Below are 23,592 nucleotides of genomic sequence, written 5' to 3' on the forward strand. Positions count from 1 at the left end.
CATGATTGAGATTAATCAAGTAAAATGTAAAAAATACATCTGCTTTGTCAATGCATAATAAATCTTTCATTCATTCATACTTTTTCCTTCGGCTTGTGAAGTTTATTTATAAACAAATTTCGAGAGGGTCACGTGCTTATGATTGTTCACAGCTGTTCCAACTTTAGCTAATGACTGATTATTAGGGATGTAACGGTATCAGAATTTCACGGTACGGTAACACCTCGGTATTAATGTCACGGTACGGTATTGATTGAATCATTTACAGGAAAAAACAAAACTTATGAAAATACTCCAAAAAAGTGCCAAAAGTGTCAATGACATACAAATTAGTCATCTGTAAGCTTTGAAACAGGAACTTCAATTTTAATAACAAAAAAATATTAAACCATGTAAAAAAAAATTAAGTTTCAATTTAGTAGTGTTGAAAACTCATCACATTCAACATTTAATCACTCACTCACTTAGATAGAGATGGGTTTAAAGGAAAATTATCAAATAAATATAATCTGGTAAAAGCTGGTATCTCTGGGCATTTACAATGTCCCCTGCAACAGAAAAAAACCCTCTCATTTGGGACTGAGGTTTCTGGGACAAGAGAGATATGACTTGGCCAAGGTTGACAGCAGTGGGTAACGTTGTGCATTGTCTTTCCCCCACTTGAGAGGACAAACCATGAGTGAGATAGAGGTCTCATGTCTGCATCAATCTGAACAGTGTGCTGTGTTTCTGCAGTCCCCATGACTGATTATTAGTCGTATTCCCCAACTTGCAGGCACGTGCACACATAGGGCTCAACCTGTGCAGTGCACATACCCTTTTTAGTCTTGGATAGAAAGTGCCCTTCCAAAATGATCAAAAGCGCCCCCACGACGCGACATACCCTCCGTCCCCGCTTTACAGTACGCGCGCGACAACACAGCTGATTAGAACGCGCGCGACAACACAGCTGATAAGAACTAGCGCGACAACACCGCTATTCAGTACGCGCGCGACAACACAGCTGATAAGAACTAGCGCGACAACACCGCTATTCAGTACGCGCGCGACAACACAGCTGATAAGAACTCGCGCGACAACACCGCTATTCAGTACGCGCGCGGCGACAACACCCGCTTTAGGGTTTTACAGCGCTTTTTCATCCCCGCTTCTAGAAGCACACTCCATTTCCGCATTACTGGATCTGTAGCGACAACAGACCGCAAGGGATTATGGCCAAGCCTGGGCTGATGGGAATTGTAGTTTCCGGTACCTCCCGTTCGCTTCATTCGCCTGAGCAAATTTTCTCAGAAGACCTATAGTTTTACTGAGTCATGCGACTACGGTAACATCGAAAAAAATTAATATTGCGGTATGACGGTATTTACAATACCGTTACATCCCTACTGATTATCCAATCAGACGATCCTTAACTCACTATAAATAAACAGACTTTTCGCATCTCAATATCTTCGTCTTGAAGAAACCCCCCCACCCGACCCTACTTTCCCTCCTTTCAAACTGGCGTCACGGTGGCCAGCGATTAGCGCTGTTGCCTCACAGCAAGAATGCCCCTGGTTTAATTCCTTTCCAAACCAGACGGCATTTCTGTGCGGAGTTTGCTCGTTCACCCCGTGGTCGCGTGGGTTTTCCCCGGGTCCTCCGGTTTCCTCCCACAGTTCAAAAACAAGCACTCTAAACAATTAATCCAAATACATTAGCTAAACTCTGAGTACACCTTCAGCATCCATATCTGACACTTAGCTACAACAAGCAAGAGGGGGGAGTCATCGAGATCTACCTGAGCTCAAACTCCCTTCTCGCCTTGCAAAGGGGGGGAGCCCAGGGCTCGAGGATCTTATAAGCTCAGGGCTCTCTCCCGGGACAGCACGCCAAACTAGCTTTATTATCAATCATCAGCTAAGTGTGAACTCTTGAAAGTTACTTTATTGCTCTTCCAGCCGCAACCTAGTTCTGGGAAACATCCATACACACTCATTCACAAACACTACGGCCAATTAAGTTTGGTCAATTCCCCTATAGCACATGTGTTTGGACAGTGGGGGAAACCAGAGCACCCAGAAGAAACCCACACCAACACTGGGAGAACATGCAAACTCCACACGGAAATGCCAACTGGCCCAGCCGGGACTCGAATCAGCGACCTTCTTGCTATGCTAAAAACCGAACCACTGTGTCGCCTAATTAACTTTTTGATTGGAATAATTATTTATATATTATAGGAATTTTAATAAAAACAATGTTAGTGCACTTTTATTAAACCTAAAGCGCTGCAATGTATACAAAATAAGAATAGATTAAAATTAGAATAAAAAAATAAATAAAATTATGCGCAGTAGTAAATCACACTGCAATAATCAGATAAAAATACAATAAATGAATAGATAAATTACAGTGGTAAATTACATCAAATATAAAAAATAAACGTATATTAAATTAACAATAAATACATGTCAAATAAGTGGTGATGCGGTCAGGGCCGGAGCAAGCTGAACTGCCGCTCTAGGCAGAGGACGATCAGGCCGCCCTCAACCCCAATGTGAAAACGAAAGTGACCGGTTATGAAAATAAAGTGAGGTGTCGCGGACCTCTATTCTGCCGCCCTATGCGCGGATATGACTGAGGACGCGCGGGTGCTGAGGGAGGTGTCGCTGACGCCGCCCTCTCTATTCTGTCGCCTTTGCGCGAATATATCTGAGGACGCGGGTGGTGAGGGAGGTGTCGCGGACATAACTGAGGACGCGGGGTTGTAAGGGAGGTGACGCGGACGCCGTCCTCTCTATACTGCCGACCTAGGCAGCCGCCTAGGTCGCCTCTATGGATGCGCCGGCCCTGGATGTGATGGCGTAGTACGCAGTGCTGTCACCTCACAGCATAAAGGTCGCTGGTTTGAGCCTCGGCTGGGTCAGTTGGCATTTCTGTGTGGAGTTTGCATGTTCTCCCTACGTTCGTTAGGGTTTCCAGTTTCCCCCACAGTCAAGACATTAAGTACAGTTGAATTGGGTAAGCTAAATTGTCCATTGTGTATGTGTGTGAATGAGTGTGTATGAGTGTTTCCCAGTGATGGGCTGTGGCTGGAAGGGCACCCGCTGCGTAAAATATGTGCTGGATAAGTTGGCGGTTCATTCTGCTGTGGCAACCCCAGAATAATAAAGAAACTAAGCTGACAAGAAAATGAATGAAAGAATTATGTAAAATACTGTAAATTAGCAAACTCCTGGGTAACACTTTAACATAATAAGTTAATGTATTTACTAACATGAGTAAACAATGAACAATATATTTATTACAGTGTTTGTTAATGTTGTTGAAAATACAGTCATGCATTGTTTGTTCATGTTAACTCACAGTACATTAACTAACGTTTCAACTTTAGACTGTAATAGTAAATGTTGAACTATGATTATTAAGTCCTGTACAAGTGTTGTTCATCCTTAGTTTATGTTAGTAAATACTTTAACATTACCAAACACAAATACTGTAATAAATACTGTAATATGTTGATCATGTCAGTGAATTACAATAAATAATTAACCATTATTTTCAAGTTTTACCAATTCCTGTAAATACACGTACACGAGTTAAGAAATCAATAGCTGGTGCTATAACGCAGCTTTTCAATCACAACAAATGAAACCATTAACTTACTACAGCTAGATTACATTTTGCTATATTATATTATTGAAATAAAGTTGTGAACAACCCAATGAATTTAATAACATATTTTGTTATGTTAGCCCGGAGCAGGGCTATTTTAATTTGAACTAACTTCATGGTTACCATAGTAAATTAGTGTAAATTCACCATACTTCTTCATTCACATGTGGCTAAAACTAAATCACAGCTGCGTTCAACTGTGTAACATTATTGAGCGCTGTAAAAACTCTTCACTAAACTTTACACAGAAAGTTTACGTAGTTGTAAGTTAACTACTGACTGTCAACCATCAACAATAACAACAGCTTAAAGTGAACAATAAACACTTACACTGGGGGACTTTAGGCGCGTATTTCCTGACGGACGTGACAATCTACCTTCGCGCGCATACTATAAAACTAACACTTACATAAGCAAAAAGCTATATTTATGTTATTACGTTACAGATATGCGATTTAATAAGTTGACTTCCGTGTTTCACGCACATGTTTCGTGTTGACACACCGCGGAACTTTGAGCAAAAGGCGGGAGGAGAGCTCTTAAAGAGACAGTGACGGAAAAGCCACTCATATAATGTAATATGGATAATACAGACTGATGGACTGACGAGCATTATTTTTATTATTTTCTATAATACTTGGCTTTTTTCTAAAAGGTTTTGGACCCAAGACAGATCCCTGTGGTAGCCACAAGTTATGCAATGGATGGATGGACAGACAGACAGACAGACAGACAGACAGACAGACAGACAGACAGACAGACAGACAGACAGACAGACAGACAGACAGACAGACAGACAGACAGACAGATAGATAGATAGATAGATAGATAGATAGATAGATAGATAGATAGATAGATAGATAGATAGATAGATAGATAGATAGATAGATAGATAGATAGATAGATAGACAGATAAACAGACTGACAGACATACAGACAGACATATAGACAGATGGATCTGTTATATGTATTGTGATATTTTATTATTATTATTATTATTATTATAACCTTTATTTCACCAGGAAAGACACATTGATATTAAAAATCTCTTTTACAATAGTGTCCTGGCCAAGATTAGGCAGTACACAAGTCACATGAGTCCAACACACAACAAACAAAAAACCATTTAAAGTTAACATGAATCACACTGACAACTATTTAAAACATCTACAAACCTGTGTTTCAACTTCTAAAACTTTTATAGTCTTTTTAAAAGCATGTAGTGAAATCAAGTCTTTGAACTGCAACTGCGTTTGCAGATTATTCCAAGCAAAAGGTGCTGCGTACTTAAAAGCCTTTTTTCTCATCTCAGTCCGCACTTTAGGGACAGAGAGTAAATAAATATGCTGTGACCGAAGAGTTAAGAACAGGCTTTTTACAAATGTAATTCTGGAGATATGATGGGAGTAAACCCAGTATAGATTTGTAAACAAGAATATGAAAATGCTTGAGCCTACGAATGGACAATTAATAATTCCTCTAGTTGACTTGGATAGCTCATATTCCATTCATAAGACTGATTGATATGATTTCATAGGGCAGTACATCTGCATAAAATATAATATACAAGTTACAAACGTAGATAACTCGAATAAAGCAAAGACACAATTTAAAGCGGCAGAGCTTTATGGTTTTTGGAGAATCCGTATTGAGGAATTAAATAATCAAAATGTCAAAATTAAATACAATTAAAATGTTGTTAAGCTACAAACATTGTGATTTCTTATACACAAATAGTTTAAATTCAACTTAAAACTAAGTCATAGGCAGGGCCAGACGGAATCTGCGGACGTTTTTTGCTATTTCTGCAGAGAATTTTGGTAAAAATCTGCGGATTTCTGCGGAATTATTTTGGGAGTATCCAGTGGAGTATCATAACTAAAACCTTAATAAATTAAATAAAAAGTAATAAATTACTGAATAAAAACTGAATAAATTCAGATTTACATATTTACTTAAGTAAGTAAACAGAATTAATGATGATCTAAAAATCTGCAGAAATCTGCGGAATTCTACTAAAAATCTGTGGAATTCTGCGCTTTAAACACACAAGCAAATTAAAAACTTTCATTCTATTAAGGGTACACTTTGCAATGACTAGTTAATGGTCACTATATATCCATTTCAATATTGCAGATGCACACATTGCGATATCAATGGTGAATTGAAACATTGTGCAGTCCTAGAAGAGACCAATCTAATTCGTCATATCTCTATAATCTTATCTTATCAGTTAGCATCATTTTAAGAGTGTCTTTCTCTCCTGTTTCAGTGTTTTCATTCATGTCTGGACATGTTCTGCTCTCCTGGCACCTGCTGAAGTGTGCGATTGCTTTATCCCACTGAGACATAAGAGAGAATCCATGACAAATTTGTTTTCCATGAGGAGAGAGACTTAATAAGTGGCCGATGAGATGAACATTTAAGCATCTGAGGAATTTTATTTTGAAGAAATGACCTGGGTGTGTCAGACAACGTTTCTAAAGGGGACCTATTATGCAAAACTCACTTTTAAAAGGGGTTTGAACACAGATGTGTGCAGGGGCGGACTGGCCATCTGGCAATTCTGGCAAATGACAGAAGGGCCAGACCATTTTTTAAAATGTGGGCCGGTCAGTTTTTTATTTTTATTTTTTATTTTATTATTATTTTTTATATGTATTGTTTTTACATGCAGGCAGCTTTTATCTCGTGCAACATGTGAATATTATGATGACGTTGATGATGGTAATAATAGTAATAGTAATAATAATAATAGTAAATGTTAAGCATTTGGCCCAATCGGTGATGGTTTCGAGAGGGGCCGACTCAATCAAAGGTTACGCGGACATAATCAAAATCTGGCAAGAATGTCAAACAAAGAGTACATGATCTCACGAGAAAACGTAAGTATTTTACGTTTTGTCAGTTTAGTGGCTAATTCGTATGAATTCGTACGAGTTCAGTCGTACGAAATGGTACGATTTTAAAAAGGAGGCGTGGCACCTGATCCCACCCCTAACCCCAACCGTCATTGGGGGATAAGCAAATCGTACTAAATTGTACGAATTAGATCGTACGAATTCATACGAATTAGCCACTAAATGAAAAAGTTACGAATTGCCGTGAGATTGTGTTGGGTAATGTGGGCTGGTGTGGCTAACGTGCCAGGGCTGAATTTTGGTCCCAGTCTGTCCCTGGATGTGTGGCAACAGTGTGTGCAATACAAACAGCCTTTAATGATAAAATTTTATTAAAATAAAAACAGTCAGCAGAAACACTTTGATTGACATTCTCTCTTTGTACGTGTCATCAGAACATCAGAAGGGCATAGTGTCCACGAACAGAAGAGCAAAACCAAAAACCACACAGCTGATACAGAGTCCAGACAGCCTTTAACAAGCTATCTATATAAACACACACACACACACACATAAACAGCATCCACGTGGACGCGTGCGTGCTCGCTGGATTGGAAGCGATATTGTTAAGGGGGTCACACACCAAAAGGGCCACTCGGCGACGCGACACATAGCGTCACGCAGCGCCATGTATTTTATAATTCTAAGCATACCCAGGTGAAAAAAATATATAATTAAATGCAATTAAATACACTTAAATACCCGCAAATTCATTTTTTGTACATTGTTTTTTTTTGTGTTAAATAAAAGTTTGATGGTTTTACACTATAAATATACTAATTAAAAGTATGTTTATACTTCAGTAGGACTTTAGTACACTTAACAAAAGTATACTAAATACCAGTAATAGTTAAATAAATTTTTAGTGTACTACAATAAAGTACACTACAGAAAAAACATATAAAAGAGTTTTATTAGTGTGTTTTTCAAAAGTGTGCTTTAAATGCTTTAAACATCAGTTGATTTTTAGTACACTGTTTACATACTAATCCTAAGTTTAAAATAAGTTAATATATAAAAAAGCTATTAGTAATGTATTGTAGTAGAAGTACATTTTCCCAAAAGTTGTACTTATGTACACTTAATGTGAATGCATTATTATCACTAACACTTAAATAGATTTTGAGTGTGGTAATTTTAAGTTTACATTAAATTGACTTTATTAAACATCTATTAATAATGTAGTAAAAGTACATTTTCCCAAAATGTCTTTACATTTCATATATGTGCTGTAATGTTGCATCTTATTTATATATTTTTTGTTCTTAGTTTTTGCTAAGTTTTTGTTCCCTCCCATAAGGTATTTTTGGACTTGTGGTTTATTGCACAAAAAGATTAAAGTGTTTTGATGAAGCACAGATGCTGTTTTCTTTGTACACACAGTATCAGGTAAAAAAAAAGTGCACTAAAATTCACTTTATTTAAGTATACTTAGTACACTTTTCAGTAATGTACTAAAAGTGCTCTATTTTCGCACACTAGTTTTGTACTTAATGTACTAAAAGATAGTATTAAGTATATGTTAAGATACACTTAATACCATCTAAGCGTACTCAACTGAGCTATTTTGAGACACCCTGAAATTGAACTAAAATGTGCTTTTACCATACTATATCTGTATTTTAAAATATATATTTAGTTACAACTAGAAATACACTTGAGCCCTAATTTTAAACATGTAAACATATATATGACTAATTTAAAGTATAATAGTAATATATTAAAAGAATATACAAATTGTATATATTTTCATTATATTCATCATTTTATTTATATTATATTCATCATTTATATTTCAATGGTTTCATTTTAAATAGCATTCGAATGTGTGCGTCTGGTGTGCGATACTTCCAACTGTCATGTGCGCGCCGTGTTGCGGTGCATCCGGTGTGTGACGCCCTTTAGACTACCCGCTCCCGTTCAAATTACACCAGAGTTATCGACTGCTCCCGCGCTTTATTCAGAATTTATTTCCGCACTGCAAGTAATCTGGTCGGGTCCCGGGCACCCGGGAATGCAGACTTCTACATTGTACCTGCTGAAGATAATGTCAGCGACTACATTATTTTATTTATTTTATTAAATTTAAAGCGACAATCACCAAAATGGCACAATTTTAATTAAAGACTAAAATGGCCAGTTTCAAAGAGTTATAAAACGTAAATTGTGTAATATTTCAAGCTGAAACTTCACATACGTATGTGTGCCTTCACTGGGGTGGTACCTTTTAAAAAGGATACATTTTTTTCCTTCAAAGGTCCATATTAATACCTCAAGGGTACATATTGGTACCTAAAAAGTGCTACAGTGTTCTCATAAAATGTTTAGGTGCTAATGAATACTTTTAAGGTACCAATATGGACTCTTTAAGTACAAATGTGTACCTTTTAAAAAGATACCAGCCCAGTGACAGGTTGCGTACCTTTATTTCTTCTTTAGTTCCTGTATAGGGACATCAGAGACTTATTTGACATCTTGTAAAAAAGTGGCATAATAGGTCCCCTTTAATTTATGTATTTTATTAAAAGCACGTTCATGCAGGTTGAGGGTGGATAATGTCCGTTATCAAAGGGTTTATTTTCATGTTTTTTTCCAGTTTCATAGGAAATGTCCAGTGACTGACCTCACAAGAGCACCCAGGAAAATATTTTCCTAGAGATTTTGCTGTTTAGTGTTTACATGTGGGCCAAAGGATGCAGTTTTGCTGTTGTCATTTCACAACATTCTTTTTAAGAACATCGCGAACAGAATAGTCCAATTACTGAGATCTAAAAATATCCACAGCAACAAAACCCAAAGACATCCCCACAGTGAATCTACTGTGTTTTGTTGTTCAGTTTCCCAGCAGGGCAGTTATTACTGGGTTTCAAAATAATATAATCATAATTTTTGTGTTCACTTGTCATACATTCACTCATTCATTTTCCCTCGGCTTAGTTTCTTATTTATCAGCGGTCCCCACAGTGGAATGAACCACCAACTATTCCAGCATTTGTTTTACGGAGTGGATGCCCTTCCAGACGCAACCCAATAGTGGGAAATACCCATACACTCTCACATTCACACACACACACACACACACACACACACACACACACACACACACACACACACACACACACACACACACACACACTCATATACTACAGCCAATTTAGTTTAGTTTTTTTATACTTTACAAATTAAACTAATAACTTTTTGAAGGGAATTTAAATAATTTTTAATTGTGTTTTTTGCATTACACTTAATTTTTGGAGGGAAAAATGTTTTTGTTGATCATAAAATGACGTCAGAACAATACGTTTTGCTAAATAATGGCTAAATAATTTGTTTTTCCATTATTATACTAACAGGAATTTGATGATAAATTTGGTTAGTTAAGAATGTTATGATATTTTGTATTAATTTTTACTTTAGTTTTACAATTTCTCAAAAAAGGTGACACGGTGGCTCAGTGGTTAGCAAAGTTGCCTCACAGTAAGAAGGTCACTGGTTGAGTCCCAGTTGGCATTCACAGTCTGAACACATGAGCTATAGGTGAATTGAATAAACTAAATAGGCCTTAGTGAGTGAATGAGTGTAAATGTTTCCCAGTGCAGGGTTGGAGCTGGAAGGGCATCCGCTGAGTAAAACGTGTTGAATAAGTTGGCGGTTCATTCCGCTGTGGCAACCCCTGATGAATAAAGGGACTAAGCTAAAGAAAAATGAACAAATCTCTTTGTTAAAAACCCAAAGGTCAAAAATAGATTGATTATATCACTGACATTCGACTACTTGCAAACTCCTCTGGAGAGATGCATTTATTCATAACAGCTGTTCATAACTAAATCCAAAGAAAACAAAGACAAACTGTATTATTCCTTGATGATAGGCACGACGAGAATTTAAAGTAAGACTGATAATTTAATTTCAGTTCCCCCTGTGAGCTTTGAACTCTCTGACATCTCAAAACACATTTTTAAAAGAACATTCGACTGTCCCAGGAGTGCACACACAAGCAATCCCGAATAAATCAGAAAAACATTGCACCGTGCAGAGTATTCTGTTCTCTGCAATCCCCAGAGAGGACATATTTTTAAAACCATGTCATTTGGGAGGATCCCTGGTAAAGACATGTTGTAAAACACTGTACAAAGGTGGAAAGCACCATTCCAGTAACATACAGTACAAGCTGTCACGCTACAAAAGCTTAATGTTCACTTGATGAATAAATTACTGAAGGAATAAATAAATAGATTTCAGGAGAACAATCACGCAAAAACAAATTAAAATATTATATGTTTAAAATGCGTAAAAATACGTTAAATATTGCAACAACAACAAAACCAACACAACAAAACACAGCTGATGAAACCGCGTGACAAATTCGAGGAAACACTTCAAATGACAGCTGAGTGAAAGTGGATGGGGTCGAAAAACGCGCCTTCTGATTGGCTTATCTCTCCTCGGCCACGCCCAAAGTCAACATGACCCTCCCTACTGGTGTTTGTGACCTGTTCAGTGCGTGACGGCGACGAGCACGTCAAAACACCGGTCATTGTACGTACGCAAAGTTATTTAACAAGCCGAGGAGAAAAAAACACAAGTTCGGTTCACACCCGAGAAGCTCCTGTCAGTGTTTGGTTGTCACTTTGGAAACTTTTTAAACGCGAAACGACGGTGTTTATGCGACCAGAAGCTCTCGCGAATGTCATGTATGGATCAACCGTTATGTGTCAAGCGCGCGACACAGTGTAAACGAAAGTGATTCTGTAAAATCCAGAAGGATTTGTTGACTTTACCCAAAGATTATCATCATGTTCCCACTGGACTCCCCGTGGAATATTTCGTTCGCAGGCTGTGGTTTTCTGGGTATTTATCACATCGGAGTGGCCAGCTGTCTACAGGAGCACGCGCCGTTTCTGGTCGAGAACGCGCGTCATATTTACGGCGCGTCCGCGGGCGCGCTCACGGCCTCCGCGCTGGTCACCGGAGCCTGTTTAGGTAAACTCACGCTGTTATGTAGCAAAATATGTGTTTTAAATGATTAACAATGTCCATGTGGTTTTAGCAGTTATTATTAAGTTTATTCGCCATGGTAAATGTTAGGTATTCTTTGATTAGAGAATAATTTAAGAAGCGCAATGTGTTTTCATGACAGATTTATAGTAATATTGTGATTTACGATGGCACTGAAGACAAGTTGAAGTACCGCTTCATTTTATTTTTTACTTCCTGAAATACCATGGTATTAAAGTGAATATAATCACGCCATTATCACGTAAAAACACACATATTAAACTCAACATTTTACTTTTATAATATATTATTATTTTGGCGTAACAGTAAGGACATTTGTGAATATATATTTATTTAAAATATGACCACGTGCAGTAATTTATATTTTGTTTCCTAGAACAGCAATTATAATATTGTTATGTTATTATCATAATAACGATGAAGTCAAAACATTATATTTTTACAAATTCAACAGTTTTTGATTTTATATGTGCTATTTTTCACATTACAAGAAAAAAAAACTACAAATTTAAAATGTTTCAATATTTACATTAAATTTCATTAATGAGAATATGGTGGGAGAATGTTGTTTATTATCATGAAAATAACTTATTTAGTTATTTTTTATTTAAATTATTATTTTGATTAAAATTATTAGTCTTGCATTATATTTATGTAAATGTAATTAGATGACACTGTTAATTAACATGAAATCAAATTAAATATGTAATTTTACTTACAAGTAAATATTTTACAGTTAAAATAATGTTTTTATAGTTCATTTTACATAATGTTATATTATTATATTATATATTTAATATAATTATATTATATATTTATTATATATTATGTATCATAATATATAGAAAAAATGTTTAAAATTAGGAAAGTGTGGAAAATTAAAATGTGAAAAAAAAATATATGATATAAAATGAATAATTTAAAATACACACACACACACACACACACACACACATACACACACACACACACAGTTGAAGTCAGAATTATTAGCCCCCCTTTATTTAATTATTATGTTTAACAGAGTTAGGAAATATTCACAGTATGTCTGATAAGATTTTTTCTTCTGGAGAAAGTCTTATTTGTTTTATTTCGGCTAGAATTAAAGCAGTTTTTAATTTTTAAAAACCATTTTAAGGTTCAAAATTAAAATTACTATCAAAAATTATTTTTATCAAAATTATTAGCCCCTTTAAGCTAGTTGTCTATAGAACAAACCATCATTATACAATGCTTTGCATAATTAACATAACCTAAAATAAACAGGGGGGCTAATAATAATGAACTGTGTGTGTGTGTATATATATATATATATATATATATATATATATATATATATATATATATATATATATATATATATATATTCTATTATATATATTATTTAGATTAAATAATGTATGCATGTTCCTTGCATTGCAGTAACGATAATTTTATATTATTAATGATAATTATCATGTAATAAGTTTAGAGCATTAATTTGCATTAAAATAAAATATTTGACTTTAATAATGTACATTTTTAACATGCTGTTTGTATTATTTTAATTTAATAGATGTGTTATTATTATTATGTGCATAGTAAGGAAAAATAAAGTCCAGTAGCATCACTTTCATTGTGTTTTTCACAAAATATAACACTAAGATACTTCATGACACAACCTGTTGCTTATTGTCAGTATGTAATCCCTGACTGCTCTCTTTCTGGTCCTGTAACAGGAGAAGCCGGCGCCAACATCATAGATGTGGCTAAAGAAGCCCGAAAGCGCTTCCTGGGCCCCATGCACCCCTCTTTCAACCTGGTGAAGATCATGCGCACACACTTACACCGCGTGATGCCCGTTGACGGCTACATCAGAGCCACCGGCCGCCTGGGCATCTCTCTGACCCGCGTGACGGATGGAGAAAACGTGCTGGTGTCTCACTTCAACAGCAATGAGGAGCTCGTACAGGTGTGTGTGGGTTAGGAAGTGTGCATATTCTAGGCTTTGCCCACCTGTATAAGTACCGCTTAAACACAAACACAAAGCCAAAAACATGCACATTTGCAGGAGCTTTAGTGATAATCCTCTCAATAATGCCAGCTGTGTAAGTAATTAGGATGTTTACAGTGAATGCACATGCTTCATATCACATGATGTTGTGCTGTTTAGATCATTTACTGTGCATGCAGCTACTTCACATCACATGATGCTGTGCTTTTTAGATCATTTACAGTGAATGTAGATACTTTAGGTCACGATATTACATATTACTGTATTTTTTTCATATTTTACAGTAAACACATTCTTAAGGTTATATGATGTTGTTTTTAGATCGTTAATTTAGTTCACAGTAAATGTGCACGCTTTAGATCACAATATTGTTTTTATGTATAATTTACAATAAGCTTACATGCTTCAAATCACATATAACTGTGTTTTTTACATAATTTATACTACACATGCTTCAGATATTATATTGATTTTAGATGGTTTACAGTAAATGCTCATGGTTTAGATCACAATGTTGTTTCTTTAGATCAGTGGTTCTAAAACTGTGGTACATGTACCACTAGTGGTATGCAGGCTTCCTTCTAGTGGTACGCAGAGGAATGAAATATGTCATGTACATGCTACACACATTTAAAAATTATATCAAAAATGATGTATATAATATGACATATATGACATATAGCCTATATTTCTGAGGTAATCTGCCACGTTTTTTTAAACTGTGCAGAACTGTAGCTGTGTTACTGGACCTACTAAGCTATTGTATTTCAATACTGCTGATTTTGGTGGTACTTGGAGAGACAAATTTTTTTTTTGAGGTGGTACTTGATGAAAAAAGTTTGAGAACCACTGCTTTAGATCATTTACAGTAAATGTTGTATGTTTCAGATCACATATCAAAATTATTTTACTGTAAATATTCAGAATTAGATAAATATACAGGGTTCATATGGTCATGGAAAACCTGGAAAAGTCAGGGAATGTTGACATGGCATTTTCCAGGCCTGAAAAAGTTTTGGAAAAACACAAAAACCCACAAAGTTTGGAAAAAGACATTAAAATTAGTTGAACAATTATCTGTATACTTGAATTAGGGCAGATATTGGAAAAATCTGACATTACCATGTTTTGTATTTCTGTGATAAATATTGCGATGTTAATACAATTTCACCAGTTTAACAAGTTTAGTTCGACTAATTTGGGGATTTTGCAGAGGAGTGAATCTCAAATAATATATAACAAATAAATGACAAGCAGAGATAAATAAAATATAATAAATAAGAGAAAATCGAATGATAGTTTTCAGGTATTCACTATTCAGGAACAGATATTGAATAATAACACTGGATAGTCTTTAATGTATATTATTTAATCTTTATTAAAGTTACAAAACATTTCTTGTGGCCGGATGTTTTAAACTCTGAAATATTGAAATGTTCACACAGTCACAGGCCTTAAAGGGACAGATTAAAGTTTAAAATGTACTCATTATTTACTCACGCTTCACTTGTTTCAATGTTATTGGAGTTATTAAATTACAATCTTTTTGTGTTCTATTTAAAAAAAAGAAAACTCATAAATGTTTGAACAAGTGAAGGGTGTTTATTGCATATCCTGCGACGTGACTATTGCGGATGCACACATTGCAAAATCGATGCTGAAACAATATATTGTGCAGCTCTAGCTTGAATATAGGTTAGTTGTCTTTAGTTATTTTCTGTCCTTGGCCAAAAGCATGCTCTCACATTGTTAGTGCTGTGTAAGCATTATCAAAATCAATTTTACATAAATATAAAAAACAAATTAAAACTAAATAGATTGTTGCATGTTCTATGATATGCTGTAATAATTTTGAACATAATTTTTTTCTTATTATTTATCATTTATATGTAGACATTACATGAAACATTACATCATAAAAATGTACTTTAAAGTTCTGGAAAAGTCATGGAATTTAATAATTATATATACAGTTGAAGTCAGAATTATCAGCCCCCCTGAATTATTAACCTCCCTGTTTACTTTTTCCCCTTTTTCCGTTTAACGGAGAGAAGATTTTTTCAACACATTTTTAATCATAATAGTTTTAATAACTCATCTCTAATAACTGATTTATTTTATCTTTGTCACAATGACAGTAAATAATATTTGACTAAATCTTTTTTCAAGACACTTCTATACAGCTTAAAATGACATTTAAAGGCTTAACTTGGTTAATTAGGTGAACTAGGCAGGTTTAGATAATTAGGCAAGTTATTGTATAACAATGGTTTGTTCTGTAGACTATCGAAAATAATTTAGCTTAAAGGGGCTAATAATTTTGTCCTTAAAATTGTGTTTAAAAAATTTAAAACTGCTTTTATTCTAGCTGAAATAAAACAAATCAGACTTTCTCCAGAATAAAAAATATTATCAGACATACTGTGAAAATGTCCTTGCTCTGTTAAACATCATTTGGAAAATATTTGAAAAAGAAAAAAAAATCATAAGAAATACTTTTGCTTCAGATTACTATATTGTTTTTTTACTGTATTGGTTTAATTTACAGTAAATGTACATGTATCAGATCACATGGAGTTGAGTTTTTTTTTTTTTTTTTAAAGATTTTTGGCCTTTTTGCCTTTATTAGATAGGACAGTATTGAGACAGGAAGCGAAGTGGGAGAGAGAGAGGGGGTAGGGTAGGGAAATGTCCTCGAGCCGGGATTCGAACTCGCGACGCCCTGACGTGCTATTGCACCATATGTTGGCACGCTAACCACTAGGCTATTGCGCCAACTGGAGTATGGTTTTTTTACATAATTTAAAGTAAATGCCCAGGATTCAAATCACAATATTGTTTCTTTAGATCATTCTCAATAAATGTTGTATGCTTCAGATTATTTGTTATTATTTAAAAAATAAATTTACTGTAAATGGTTTAGATACCAATGGTTTTTAATACTCTACAGCAGTGGTCTCTCGAAGTACCACCATAATAAACAGTATTGAAATACAGTAGCGTAGTAAGCCCAGTAAAGCAGCTACAGCTCTGCACAGTACTAAAACGTGGCAGATTAATTTCTAATATTAAGAATATTTATTATTGTCAGCCATTTAAAACATTATAAATAGTCTGAACGTTAACACTGTACTGTGCTTATATGTAAAAAAACAAGCAAACTAAAAATGTCAACATTTAAATTAAAATGTGCTTTTCAAAGTTAAAAATGGTAGGTTAATATTCTTAAAAAGTAGAAAGAAAAGTGCTGTAATTAAATGTAAAGTATTAACATATAGTAGCCAATTCATCAACATCTGGAAATGTTGCCTGGACCTTAAAAATACAGGCTATATGTCATAAAAATAAATAATAGTATATGTCATATTCATATATAAATCACTTTTGAGAAATTTTGAAATATTTGATGTTTTGTAAACAAATTTCGGAAGGAGCATGCGCACAAGCTTCAGTATCGAATACATCATTGACAATCATCCCATTATCAAATCAGTTCTTGAACAAACCCCTACATATACCAAAGCTGTCTTACCTGCAGCATCTCACGACTTTAGCATCCCTCCACCACCTGGTCACCTCACCTCTTGCATTAAATTCCCAGGGGGAGCGTTCTGGGGCCGGGCTAGATACTTCGCTCGAATCCCAACTCCTCTTTGTTCCTGATAAGGGGAATAACTCGAGTTGGGGTGTCTCCTCAAGCTCAGAGCCCTCCCCCCGGACAGCACGCCAAATATGCTTTATACTTAAACGAATGCAAGTGTGAACTCGTGAAATGTAGCATGTACATATGACACGTTTGATATCTCTGCGTACCACTAGAAGGAAGCCCGCGTAACAGTGGTGCACGGACCACCGTTTGAGAACCACTGCTCTACAGTAAATGCGGTTGCTTCAAATGACAATATTGCTTTTGTTAGGTAACTTACAGTATAAACTTCAGATAACAACATATTTTTGGTTTTCAGATAAATGCAGATTTTATGGTATTGTTTTTGGATCATTTACCATAAATGAGCATGCTTTAGATCACAATGCTTTAGTGAATGCCCATGTTTATGATAACATATTATGTTTTTAAACCTTAAATTAAAGTAAATGTCTGCTTCAGATCACATGATAATCATGTTTGTTTTGAATCATGTACAGTAAAAGCGCATGCTTCAGATCTGATGATATTTAAGCCTTTTGAAATAATAAATGTTCATGCTTGAGATGTGATGTGTTTGTAATGTGTAAATCTGCTGTGTTGCAGGCGTGTATATGCAGTGCTTATATTCCTGTTTACTGTGGCCTGATCCCGCCCACCCTGCAAGGAGTGGTGAGTCTCCAGTCCACATATAATTATGAAAATAATTCATTCAAATAAACAGCAATAGGATCTGCATTTCTGTGCTCACTTACTGTACATATCTCAATGTCAGGATTTGCTTGGTATTAATATCCTTGATATTATTAGCTTCTTTAGCTGCATCAGAACGCAGCAGCACAAGTGGTCTTTAATGAACCTAAAAGAGCACATGTCTGTCCGCTGCTCACTGACTTTGCACTGGCTGCCAGTTGCTGCTCGCATCAAATTTAAAGCTCTGATGTTTGCTTACCCAGCGACTTCTGGCTTTGCTCCTTCTTATCTGCTCTCACTTCTGCAGATCTATGTGCCCTCCAGAAACTTGCGTTCTGTCAATGAACGTCGCCTCGTGGTTCTATCCCAAAAAGGGAAGAAATCACTTTCCCGAACTCTAGCGCTCAATCTGTCCAGTTGGTGGAATGAACTCTTAACTGCATCAGAACGCCAGAGTCACTCGCTGTCTTCAAGAAACGACTAAAAACTCAACTATTTAATCAAAAATAATAATAATAATAATAAAATAAATTACTAATGCTTTCCTTCTTAGACTTTACAGACCTGAAACTTGCCAATAGCACTTATTCATTGTTGCTCTTATAGTTGTGTAAATTGCTTCCTTGTCCTCATTTGTAAGTCGCTTTGGATAAAAGCTTCTGCTAAATGACTAAATGTAAGTGTAAGTGTATATCAGTTTGTGCTACTGTACCGCACTACTATACATGCTGCACATTGTCCCCTAAATAAAAAACGAATATTAATCCTTTACACAAAATTAGTATTTTAAAGGCCTGAAAATGTCTTTCTTTAACAAAATGTGATTTGTTGAAAACATCATGTGCATGTTAGGTATGCGTTTAAATCTCTTACTCGATAGGAATAATAACAGTTGTAAACAAAGTAATAACAAACAGTAAATAAAAAAATGTAAAATTAGCTGGGTTACACACAATTTATTCATGTTGTTTCAACACTAATTTATTAAGTTGACTTAATTGTTTTTACAAATGTAAGTGGGCTGAACATAAAACAATAAAGTTGTCCCCAAAAAAGTCACATATTGTAACAAACAGTAGTAAAAAACACTCAAAAAAATACACTCAAATAAAGGGTAAACACTGTAAGAAATGCTGGGTTCCACACAATTCCTTCATGTTGCCTGAACACAAATTGATTGAGCTAAATTAACCCTCTACACGGTGTAACCATATGGCAACATGAATCTTATGTTCATTTCTCTGCCACTGTTTCTTTAAAATCAACAATAATTTTTTTTTTATATTGGAAAGAGAAGACCTTAGAGTAGCCAATGATGTGCTTTGGTTAAGTCACATGACGTGCAGTGTTTTTCTGTTGCGCGATTTCTGACAGACTGGCTTTTATTGTGAGTGGTTGCTGAAGGCAAATGTAAACGTTAATAAAAACAAAGGATCAAATTATGTGAGATCCACAAAAAAAATCTGAGACATCACCTCCAGTAAGTTACGATGACATATTCACCACTCAAATATTTTTTAACCAAAATATTTTTTTTGTAAATCGATCAAATGTGTGTGTGTGTTACCAAACGGCACTGTGCAGTAGTGGAACGTGCAATAATGGGTTAGCTAGCTAGCAAGGTCAGATGTGAACTTTCAGCTTTTAATGACAGCAACTTGAATGCTAGTAATAATGATGATTAGTCGTATGTTAATGGCATTTGCATTATGGATAAAATCTAGTTTTAATTGTAATGCTGTTTTGAATAGATATGAATACAGAGAACAGTGTATTAGCGAGCACCACCATGTTCCATGGTAAGTGAAAGAAGAAAAGGACAGAACTGACTCTTCCTGCAGATGAAAGTGAGGATGAGATGGGTTTAGTAACCATTAGAAGGATGCAGACTGGACATTTGATAGAGACAGTTCAGCTCTAAGGCAGGTAAGACAGGTGTAGTATAGTATATAGTATAATAAATAAACATTTTTCTATGTTAAAGCTTATTAAACACCAATTAAATCATTTCAAACAACAAAATTATTAATTATAAGGAAAGTTTTTAAGTTACATCCACTGTTGGACGTTGTTGCCATGTGGCAACATATCATAAAGTACCTTAAAAAACCATTTTTTTCCCAATTTTATTTCCATCACTTCAAGTTAAGCTATTATAAGAAAAGAAAAACTATATATTTTAATAGGTTTATTATAATTTGTGCGGTAGAGGGTTAATTGTTTTGACAAATTTAGGTAGATTACACATAAAACAATCAAGTTGTCCCAAAATAACTCACCAATTGGTTGAAACAATAGTAAATAAAAAATGAACACTGTAAGAAATGGTGGGTTACACACAATTCCTTCATATTGTTTCAACACAAATTGATTGAGTTGACTTAATAGTTTTTACAAATTGTAAGTGGATTGAACATAAAACAATTAAGTTGTCCCAAAAAAACTCCCAAATTGTTACAAACAAAAGTAACTAAAAAGTAAACACTATACAAATGCGGGGCTCCACACAATTCCCTCGTGTTGTTTCAACACAAATTGATTTAATTGTTTTTACAAATTGTACATCTCTAAATGAAACGTGTGTACACTCAACACTTATTTAAAATGAGCTGAAACAACACAACTCTTGAGGGTTTTTTTGGGGCAACTTTATTGTTTTATGTTCAATCCACTTAAATTGGTCAAAACTGAAAAGCTAGCTAAATTCCTTTATGTTTTCCCAACACAAATTGATTGTGTGGAACCCAGCATTTATTACAGTGTTTGATGAACGTGTGTATGTGCGGAGTTTGGAAGGCATGTATTACAGCTGAAGTCAGAATTATTAGCCCTCCTTTGAATCGTTTGTTCTTTTTTAAATATTTCCCAAATGATGTTTAACAGTCAGGAAATTTTCACAGTATGTCTGATAATATTTCTTTCTTCTGGGGAAAGTCTTATTTGTTTTATTTAGGCAACAATAAATGCAGTTTTAAATTTTTTATATGTGTAGGGTCCAGCCAGTTGGTCCAATGACGGTATCCAATGGTGGATGAAGGTTCACTGCATGTTCGGTCTTTCCAGTGCACAATGTTGATTTATATTAAACTTAACTCATATCTGACTCCAATTTTAGTATGAGGTGGTTTAGAATATTAATATATTTATCCTCGTTTTATCTGACTCCAATTATAAAACATTGAGAAGGTTATTTTGTTTCCGTTCACATTAATTTAGATTATTGAATATTCTCTTCGGTTCATCATTTTATGTTCTTCTCGTTCATTGGGATCTCTATAACATCCTGAATCTTGTACCGGCCGAGTATACAATTTCTTAAGCACAAGCATGTCAGTCTTGGTCACTAAACAGTGGCGATTGACCGCTATCCTAAAAAGGCAGAACCCTACTTACTCAGATTAGGATATTTTTTATGCGGTCCCCATAGGTCTGCTACCTCCTAAATCAGACAGAGCTATTTAGTCATATAACGATCATTACTATAGAATTAAGCAGACCAGTCGTACTTAAACTAGTAGTAACTTTGAATAATCGCTATAATATCTAAATAGTATTATAAGTTTATCGGGTGAAGGACTATCCCCTTAGATATCCTTTTACAGCCTAAGTATACATGAATAAATGCCAATTTGTTAGTCGGAGCTCTAGAGACATCGTATAGCGTGCCGCAATGCTCCGTCTACCGTGTTCTAGTCCGCTACTAACCTGAACAGGGGCTTGTGGTGCTATGAAATTACCACAATCTACTAAAGATAATAACACGAACTCTGTTTGAATCATTCAAAACATAACAATTTATTAGTCAGGTAAATGTATTATGCCAATTCAATCAGTCAATTCATAAACGATCAATACAAAACATCAAATTATCAAAGATAAATCCAAGATTAAAAAGATGCATTCCTGACTTTGAAATATACATAACATGGAACAAGCCATGTTATGGGCTGATCTGGTTAGGCAGAATCGCCCTGAGTTTTTCTCAACCCTTACCTTAAATAATCCAAGAATTCCCTCAAGGAAGGGGGTGTGAATGTATAACAAAAGGAAAAAGTCACACCCTTCACAGTGGTTCAAAAGATGCCTGAAGTTATATATTTATTGTTTTGATTATGTCTATTTCTGAGAGAATGAGACCATTTTACCAATCGCACATTCGAGACATTTCAAATTATATCAAACATGATAATTAAAGTCAGTTTGGTTAATCTAGAACATTAAATGACCATATGTGTGAGATGGGGGGATCAAGCTGAGTTTCAGCATGCTCAGATGCAAATGCAGCAGGAACTGGTTTTTCCCGCATTCCCCCTTGCTGGGTTGTGAAGTTACCAGTCTCTGTTTTCAGCTCATGTTTTGAATTGTCAAAGATATCAGAATATTTGCAAATATTTCAATTCTTACATATATCATTTTAAGGACACAATTATTAGCCCCTTTTAACTATTTTTTTTCTGATAGTCCACAGAACATACTATCATTACACAATGACTTGCCTAATTACCCTAACCTGCCTAGTTAACCTAATTAACCTAGTTTTCTTTAAATGTCACTTTAAGCTGTATAGAAGTGTCTTGAAGAATATCCAGTCAAATATTATTTACTGTCATCATGGCAAAGATAAAATAAATCAGTTATTAGAGATGAGTTATTAAAACTATTATGTTTGGAAATGTGTTTAAAAAAAATCTGCTCTTCATTAAACATTAATTGGGGAAAAAATTAAATGGGGGTGAATAGTTCAGAGGGGCTAATAATTTTGACCTCAGCTGTAAGTACAGTGAAAAAATTATTCAAAGTGTTTTCTTTAAATTTACTCAATATTTTAGGTTAAGTGATCATAAACAAGTTATTTGGGTTGAATTCAAACAAATTAAGTTGAACATTACTAAATTTAATTTGTTTGTTTAAGTGTAAACATATAAATTTCACAATGCTAACAGCTTAGCATAAATCTCTAAATTACAGTCCCTCCCCTGCCGTCTAGAGTCACGCCTCCTTAAATACGAGCACAGCTAAAGATCCCTCTCTCATGTGTTAAAAGCGACTAGTGCCTGTCTGGCGGCGTGGAAGCCAAACTGACATGCTATTTCAGAGTGAATATTTAGAGTTTCATGGTAAGCAATATAGGGAAACTAGGCGGAATAGCGCTATTTACTTGTGTTTTGTTTTTAAACTAATTTAAATCTACATTATAGATGCTGTAAAAGGTCCCTTATGAAACTGAAAATAGTCTTATCAATCTTTCATCAGAAGATTTTAGTGGCTGAACAACTCTTATGTGAAGATATAACCCATTTGTAACAACAACATCTAACGTTACATCAGCTTTGCGTAAAGCTAAAACAATTTTAAAACAGAACCTGGCCTACTTATCGGAATTATGAGTGATGTTGGCCCGACTCTATTTAATAGGATGAACATTTTTTAGTTTTATGCCTTACCCAAAATATAAAAATACATATAAATACATTTAGATCATTTACATTAATCAGTACTATTGGAATGCGAAGAGACTTTCAACCAGCACAACAAAAAATGCTTCTGAAGACAGTCACCTACTGCACCTTTAAGTTGTGTTGATTCAATAATTCATTAATTCATTCATTTTCTTGTCGGCTTAGTCCCTTTATTGATCCGGGGTCGCCACTGCAGAATGAACCGCCAACTTATCCTGCAAATTT

General features: G+C 35.0%; 2 protein-coding genes across 14 annotated transcripts in view; one reads left to right on the plus strand and one right to left on the minus strand.

Moving 5' to 3' along the window:
* The window catches only part of pidd1 (p53-induced death domain protein 1), a 38,220-nt gene extending 26,761 nt beyond the window's left edge, over nucleotides 1-11,459 (minus strand). For 2 of the 4 annotated variants that reach the window (XR_015525937.1, XM_087311411.1), the window contains exon 1: nucleotides 11,339-11,459. The gene's annotated coding sequence lies outside the window, so the exon portion shown is untranslated. Of the gene's footprint in view, nucleotides 1-3,987; nucleotides 4,173-11,338 lie in introns of those variants that run through there. The other 2 variants (XR_015525936.1, XM_087311410.1) reach the window with 1 other exon arrangement.
* pnpla2 (patatin-like phospholipase domain containing 2) overlaps nucleotides 11,053-23,592 on the plus strand; it is a 33,893-nt gene continuing 21,353 nt past the window's right edge. For all 10 annotated transcript variants that reach the window (XR_015525994.1, XR_015525993.1, XR_015525995.1 and 7 more), the window contains exons 1-3: nucleotides 11,053-11,540; nucleotides 13,295-13,527; nucleotides 17,822-17,887. Coding sequence is in view for 1 of the 10 variants with exons in the window: in XM_087311537.1 (XP_087167663.1) it covers nucleotides 11,354-11,540; nucleotides 13,295-13,527; nucleotides 17,822-17,887 (486 nt within the window). In the remaining 9 variants the exon portion in view is untranslated. The remainder of the gene's footprint in view (nucleotides 11,541-13,294; nucleotides 13,528-17,821; nucleotides 17,888-23,592) is intronic.

The sequence above is a fragment of the Danio rerio genome, chromosome 25 (assembly GCF_052040795.2).
Source record: "Danio rerio strain M-AB ecotype USA chromosome 25, GRCz13ab, whole genome shotgun sequence".
Lineage (NCBI taxonomy): Eukaryota > Metazoa > Chordata > Actinopteri > Cypriniformes > Danionidae > Danio > Danio rerio.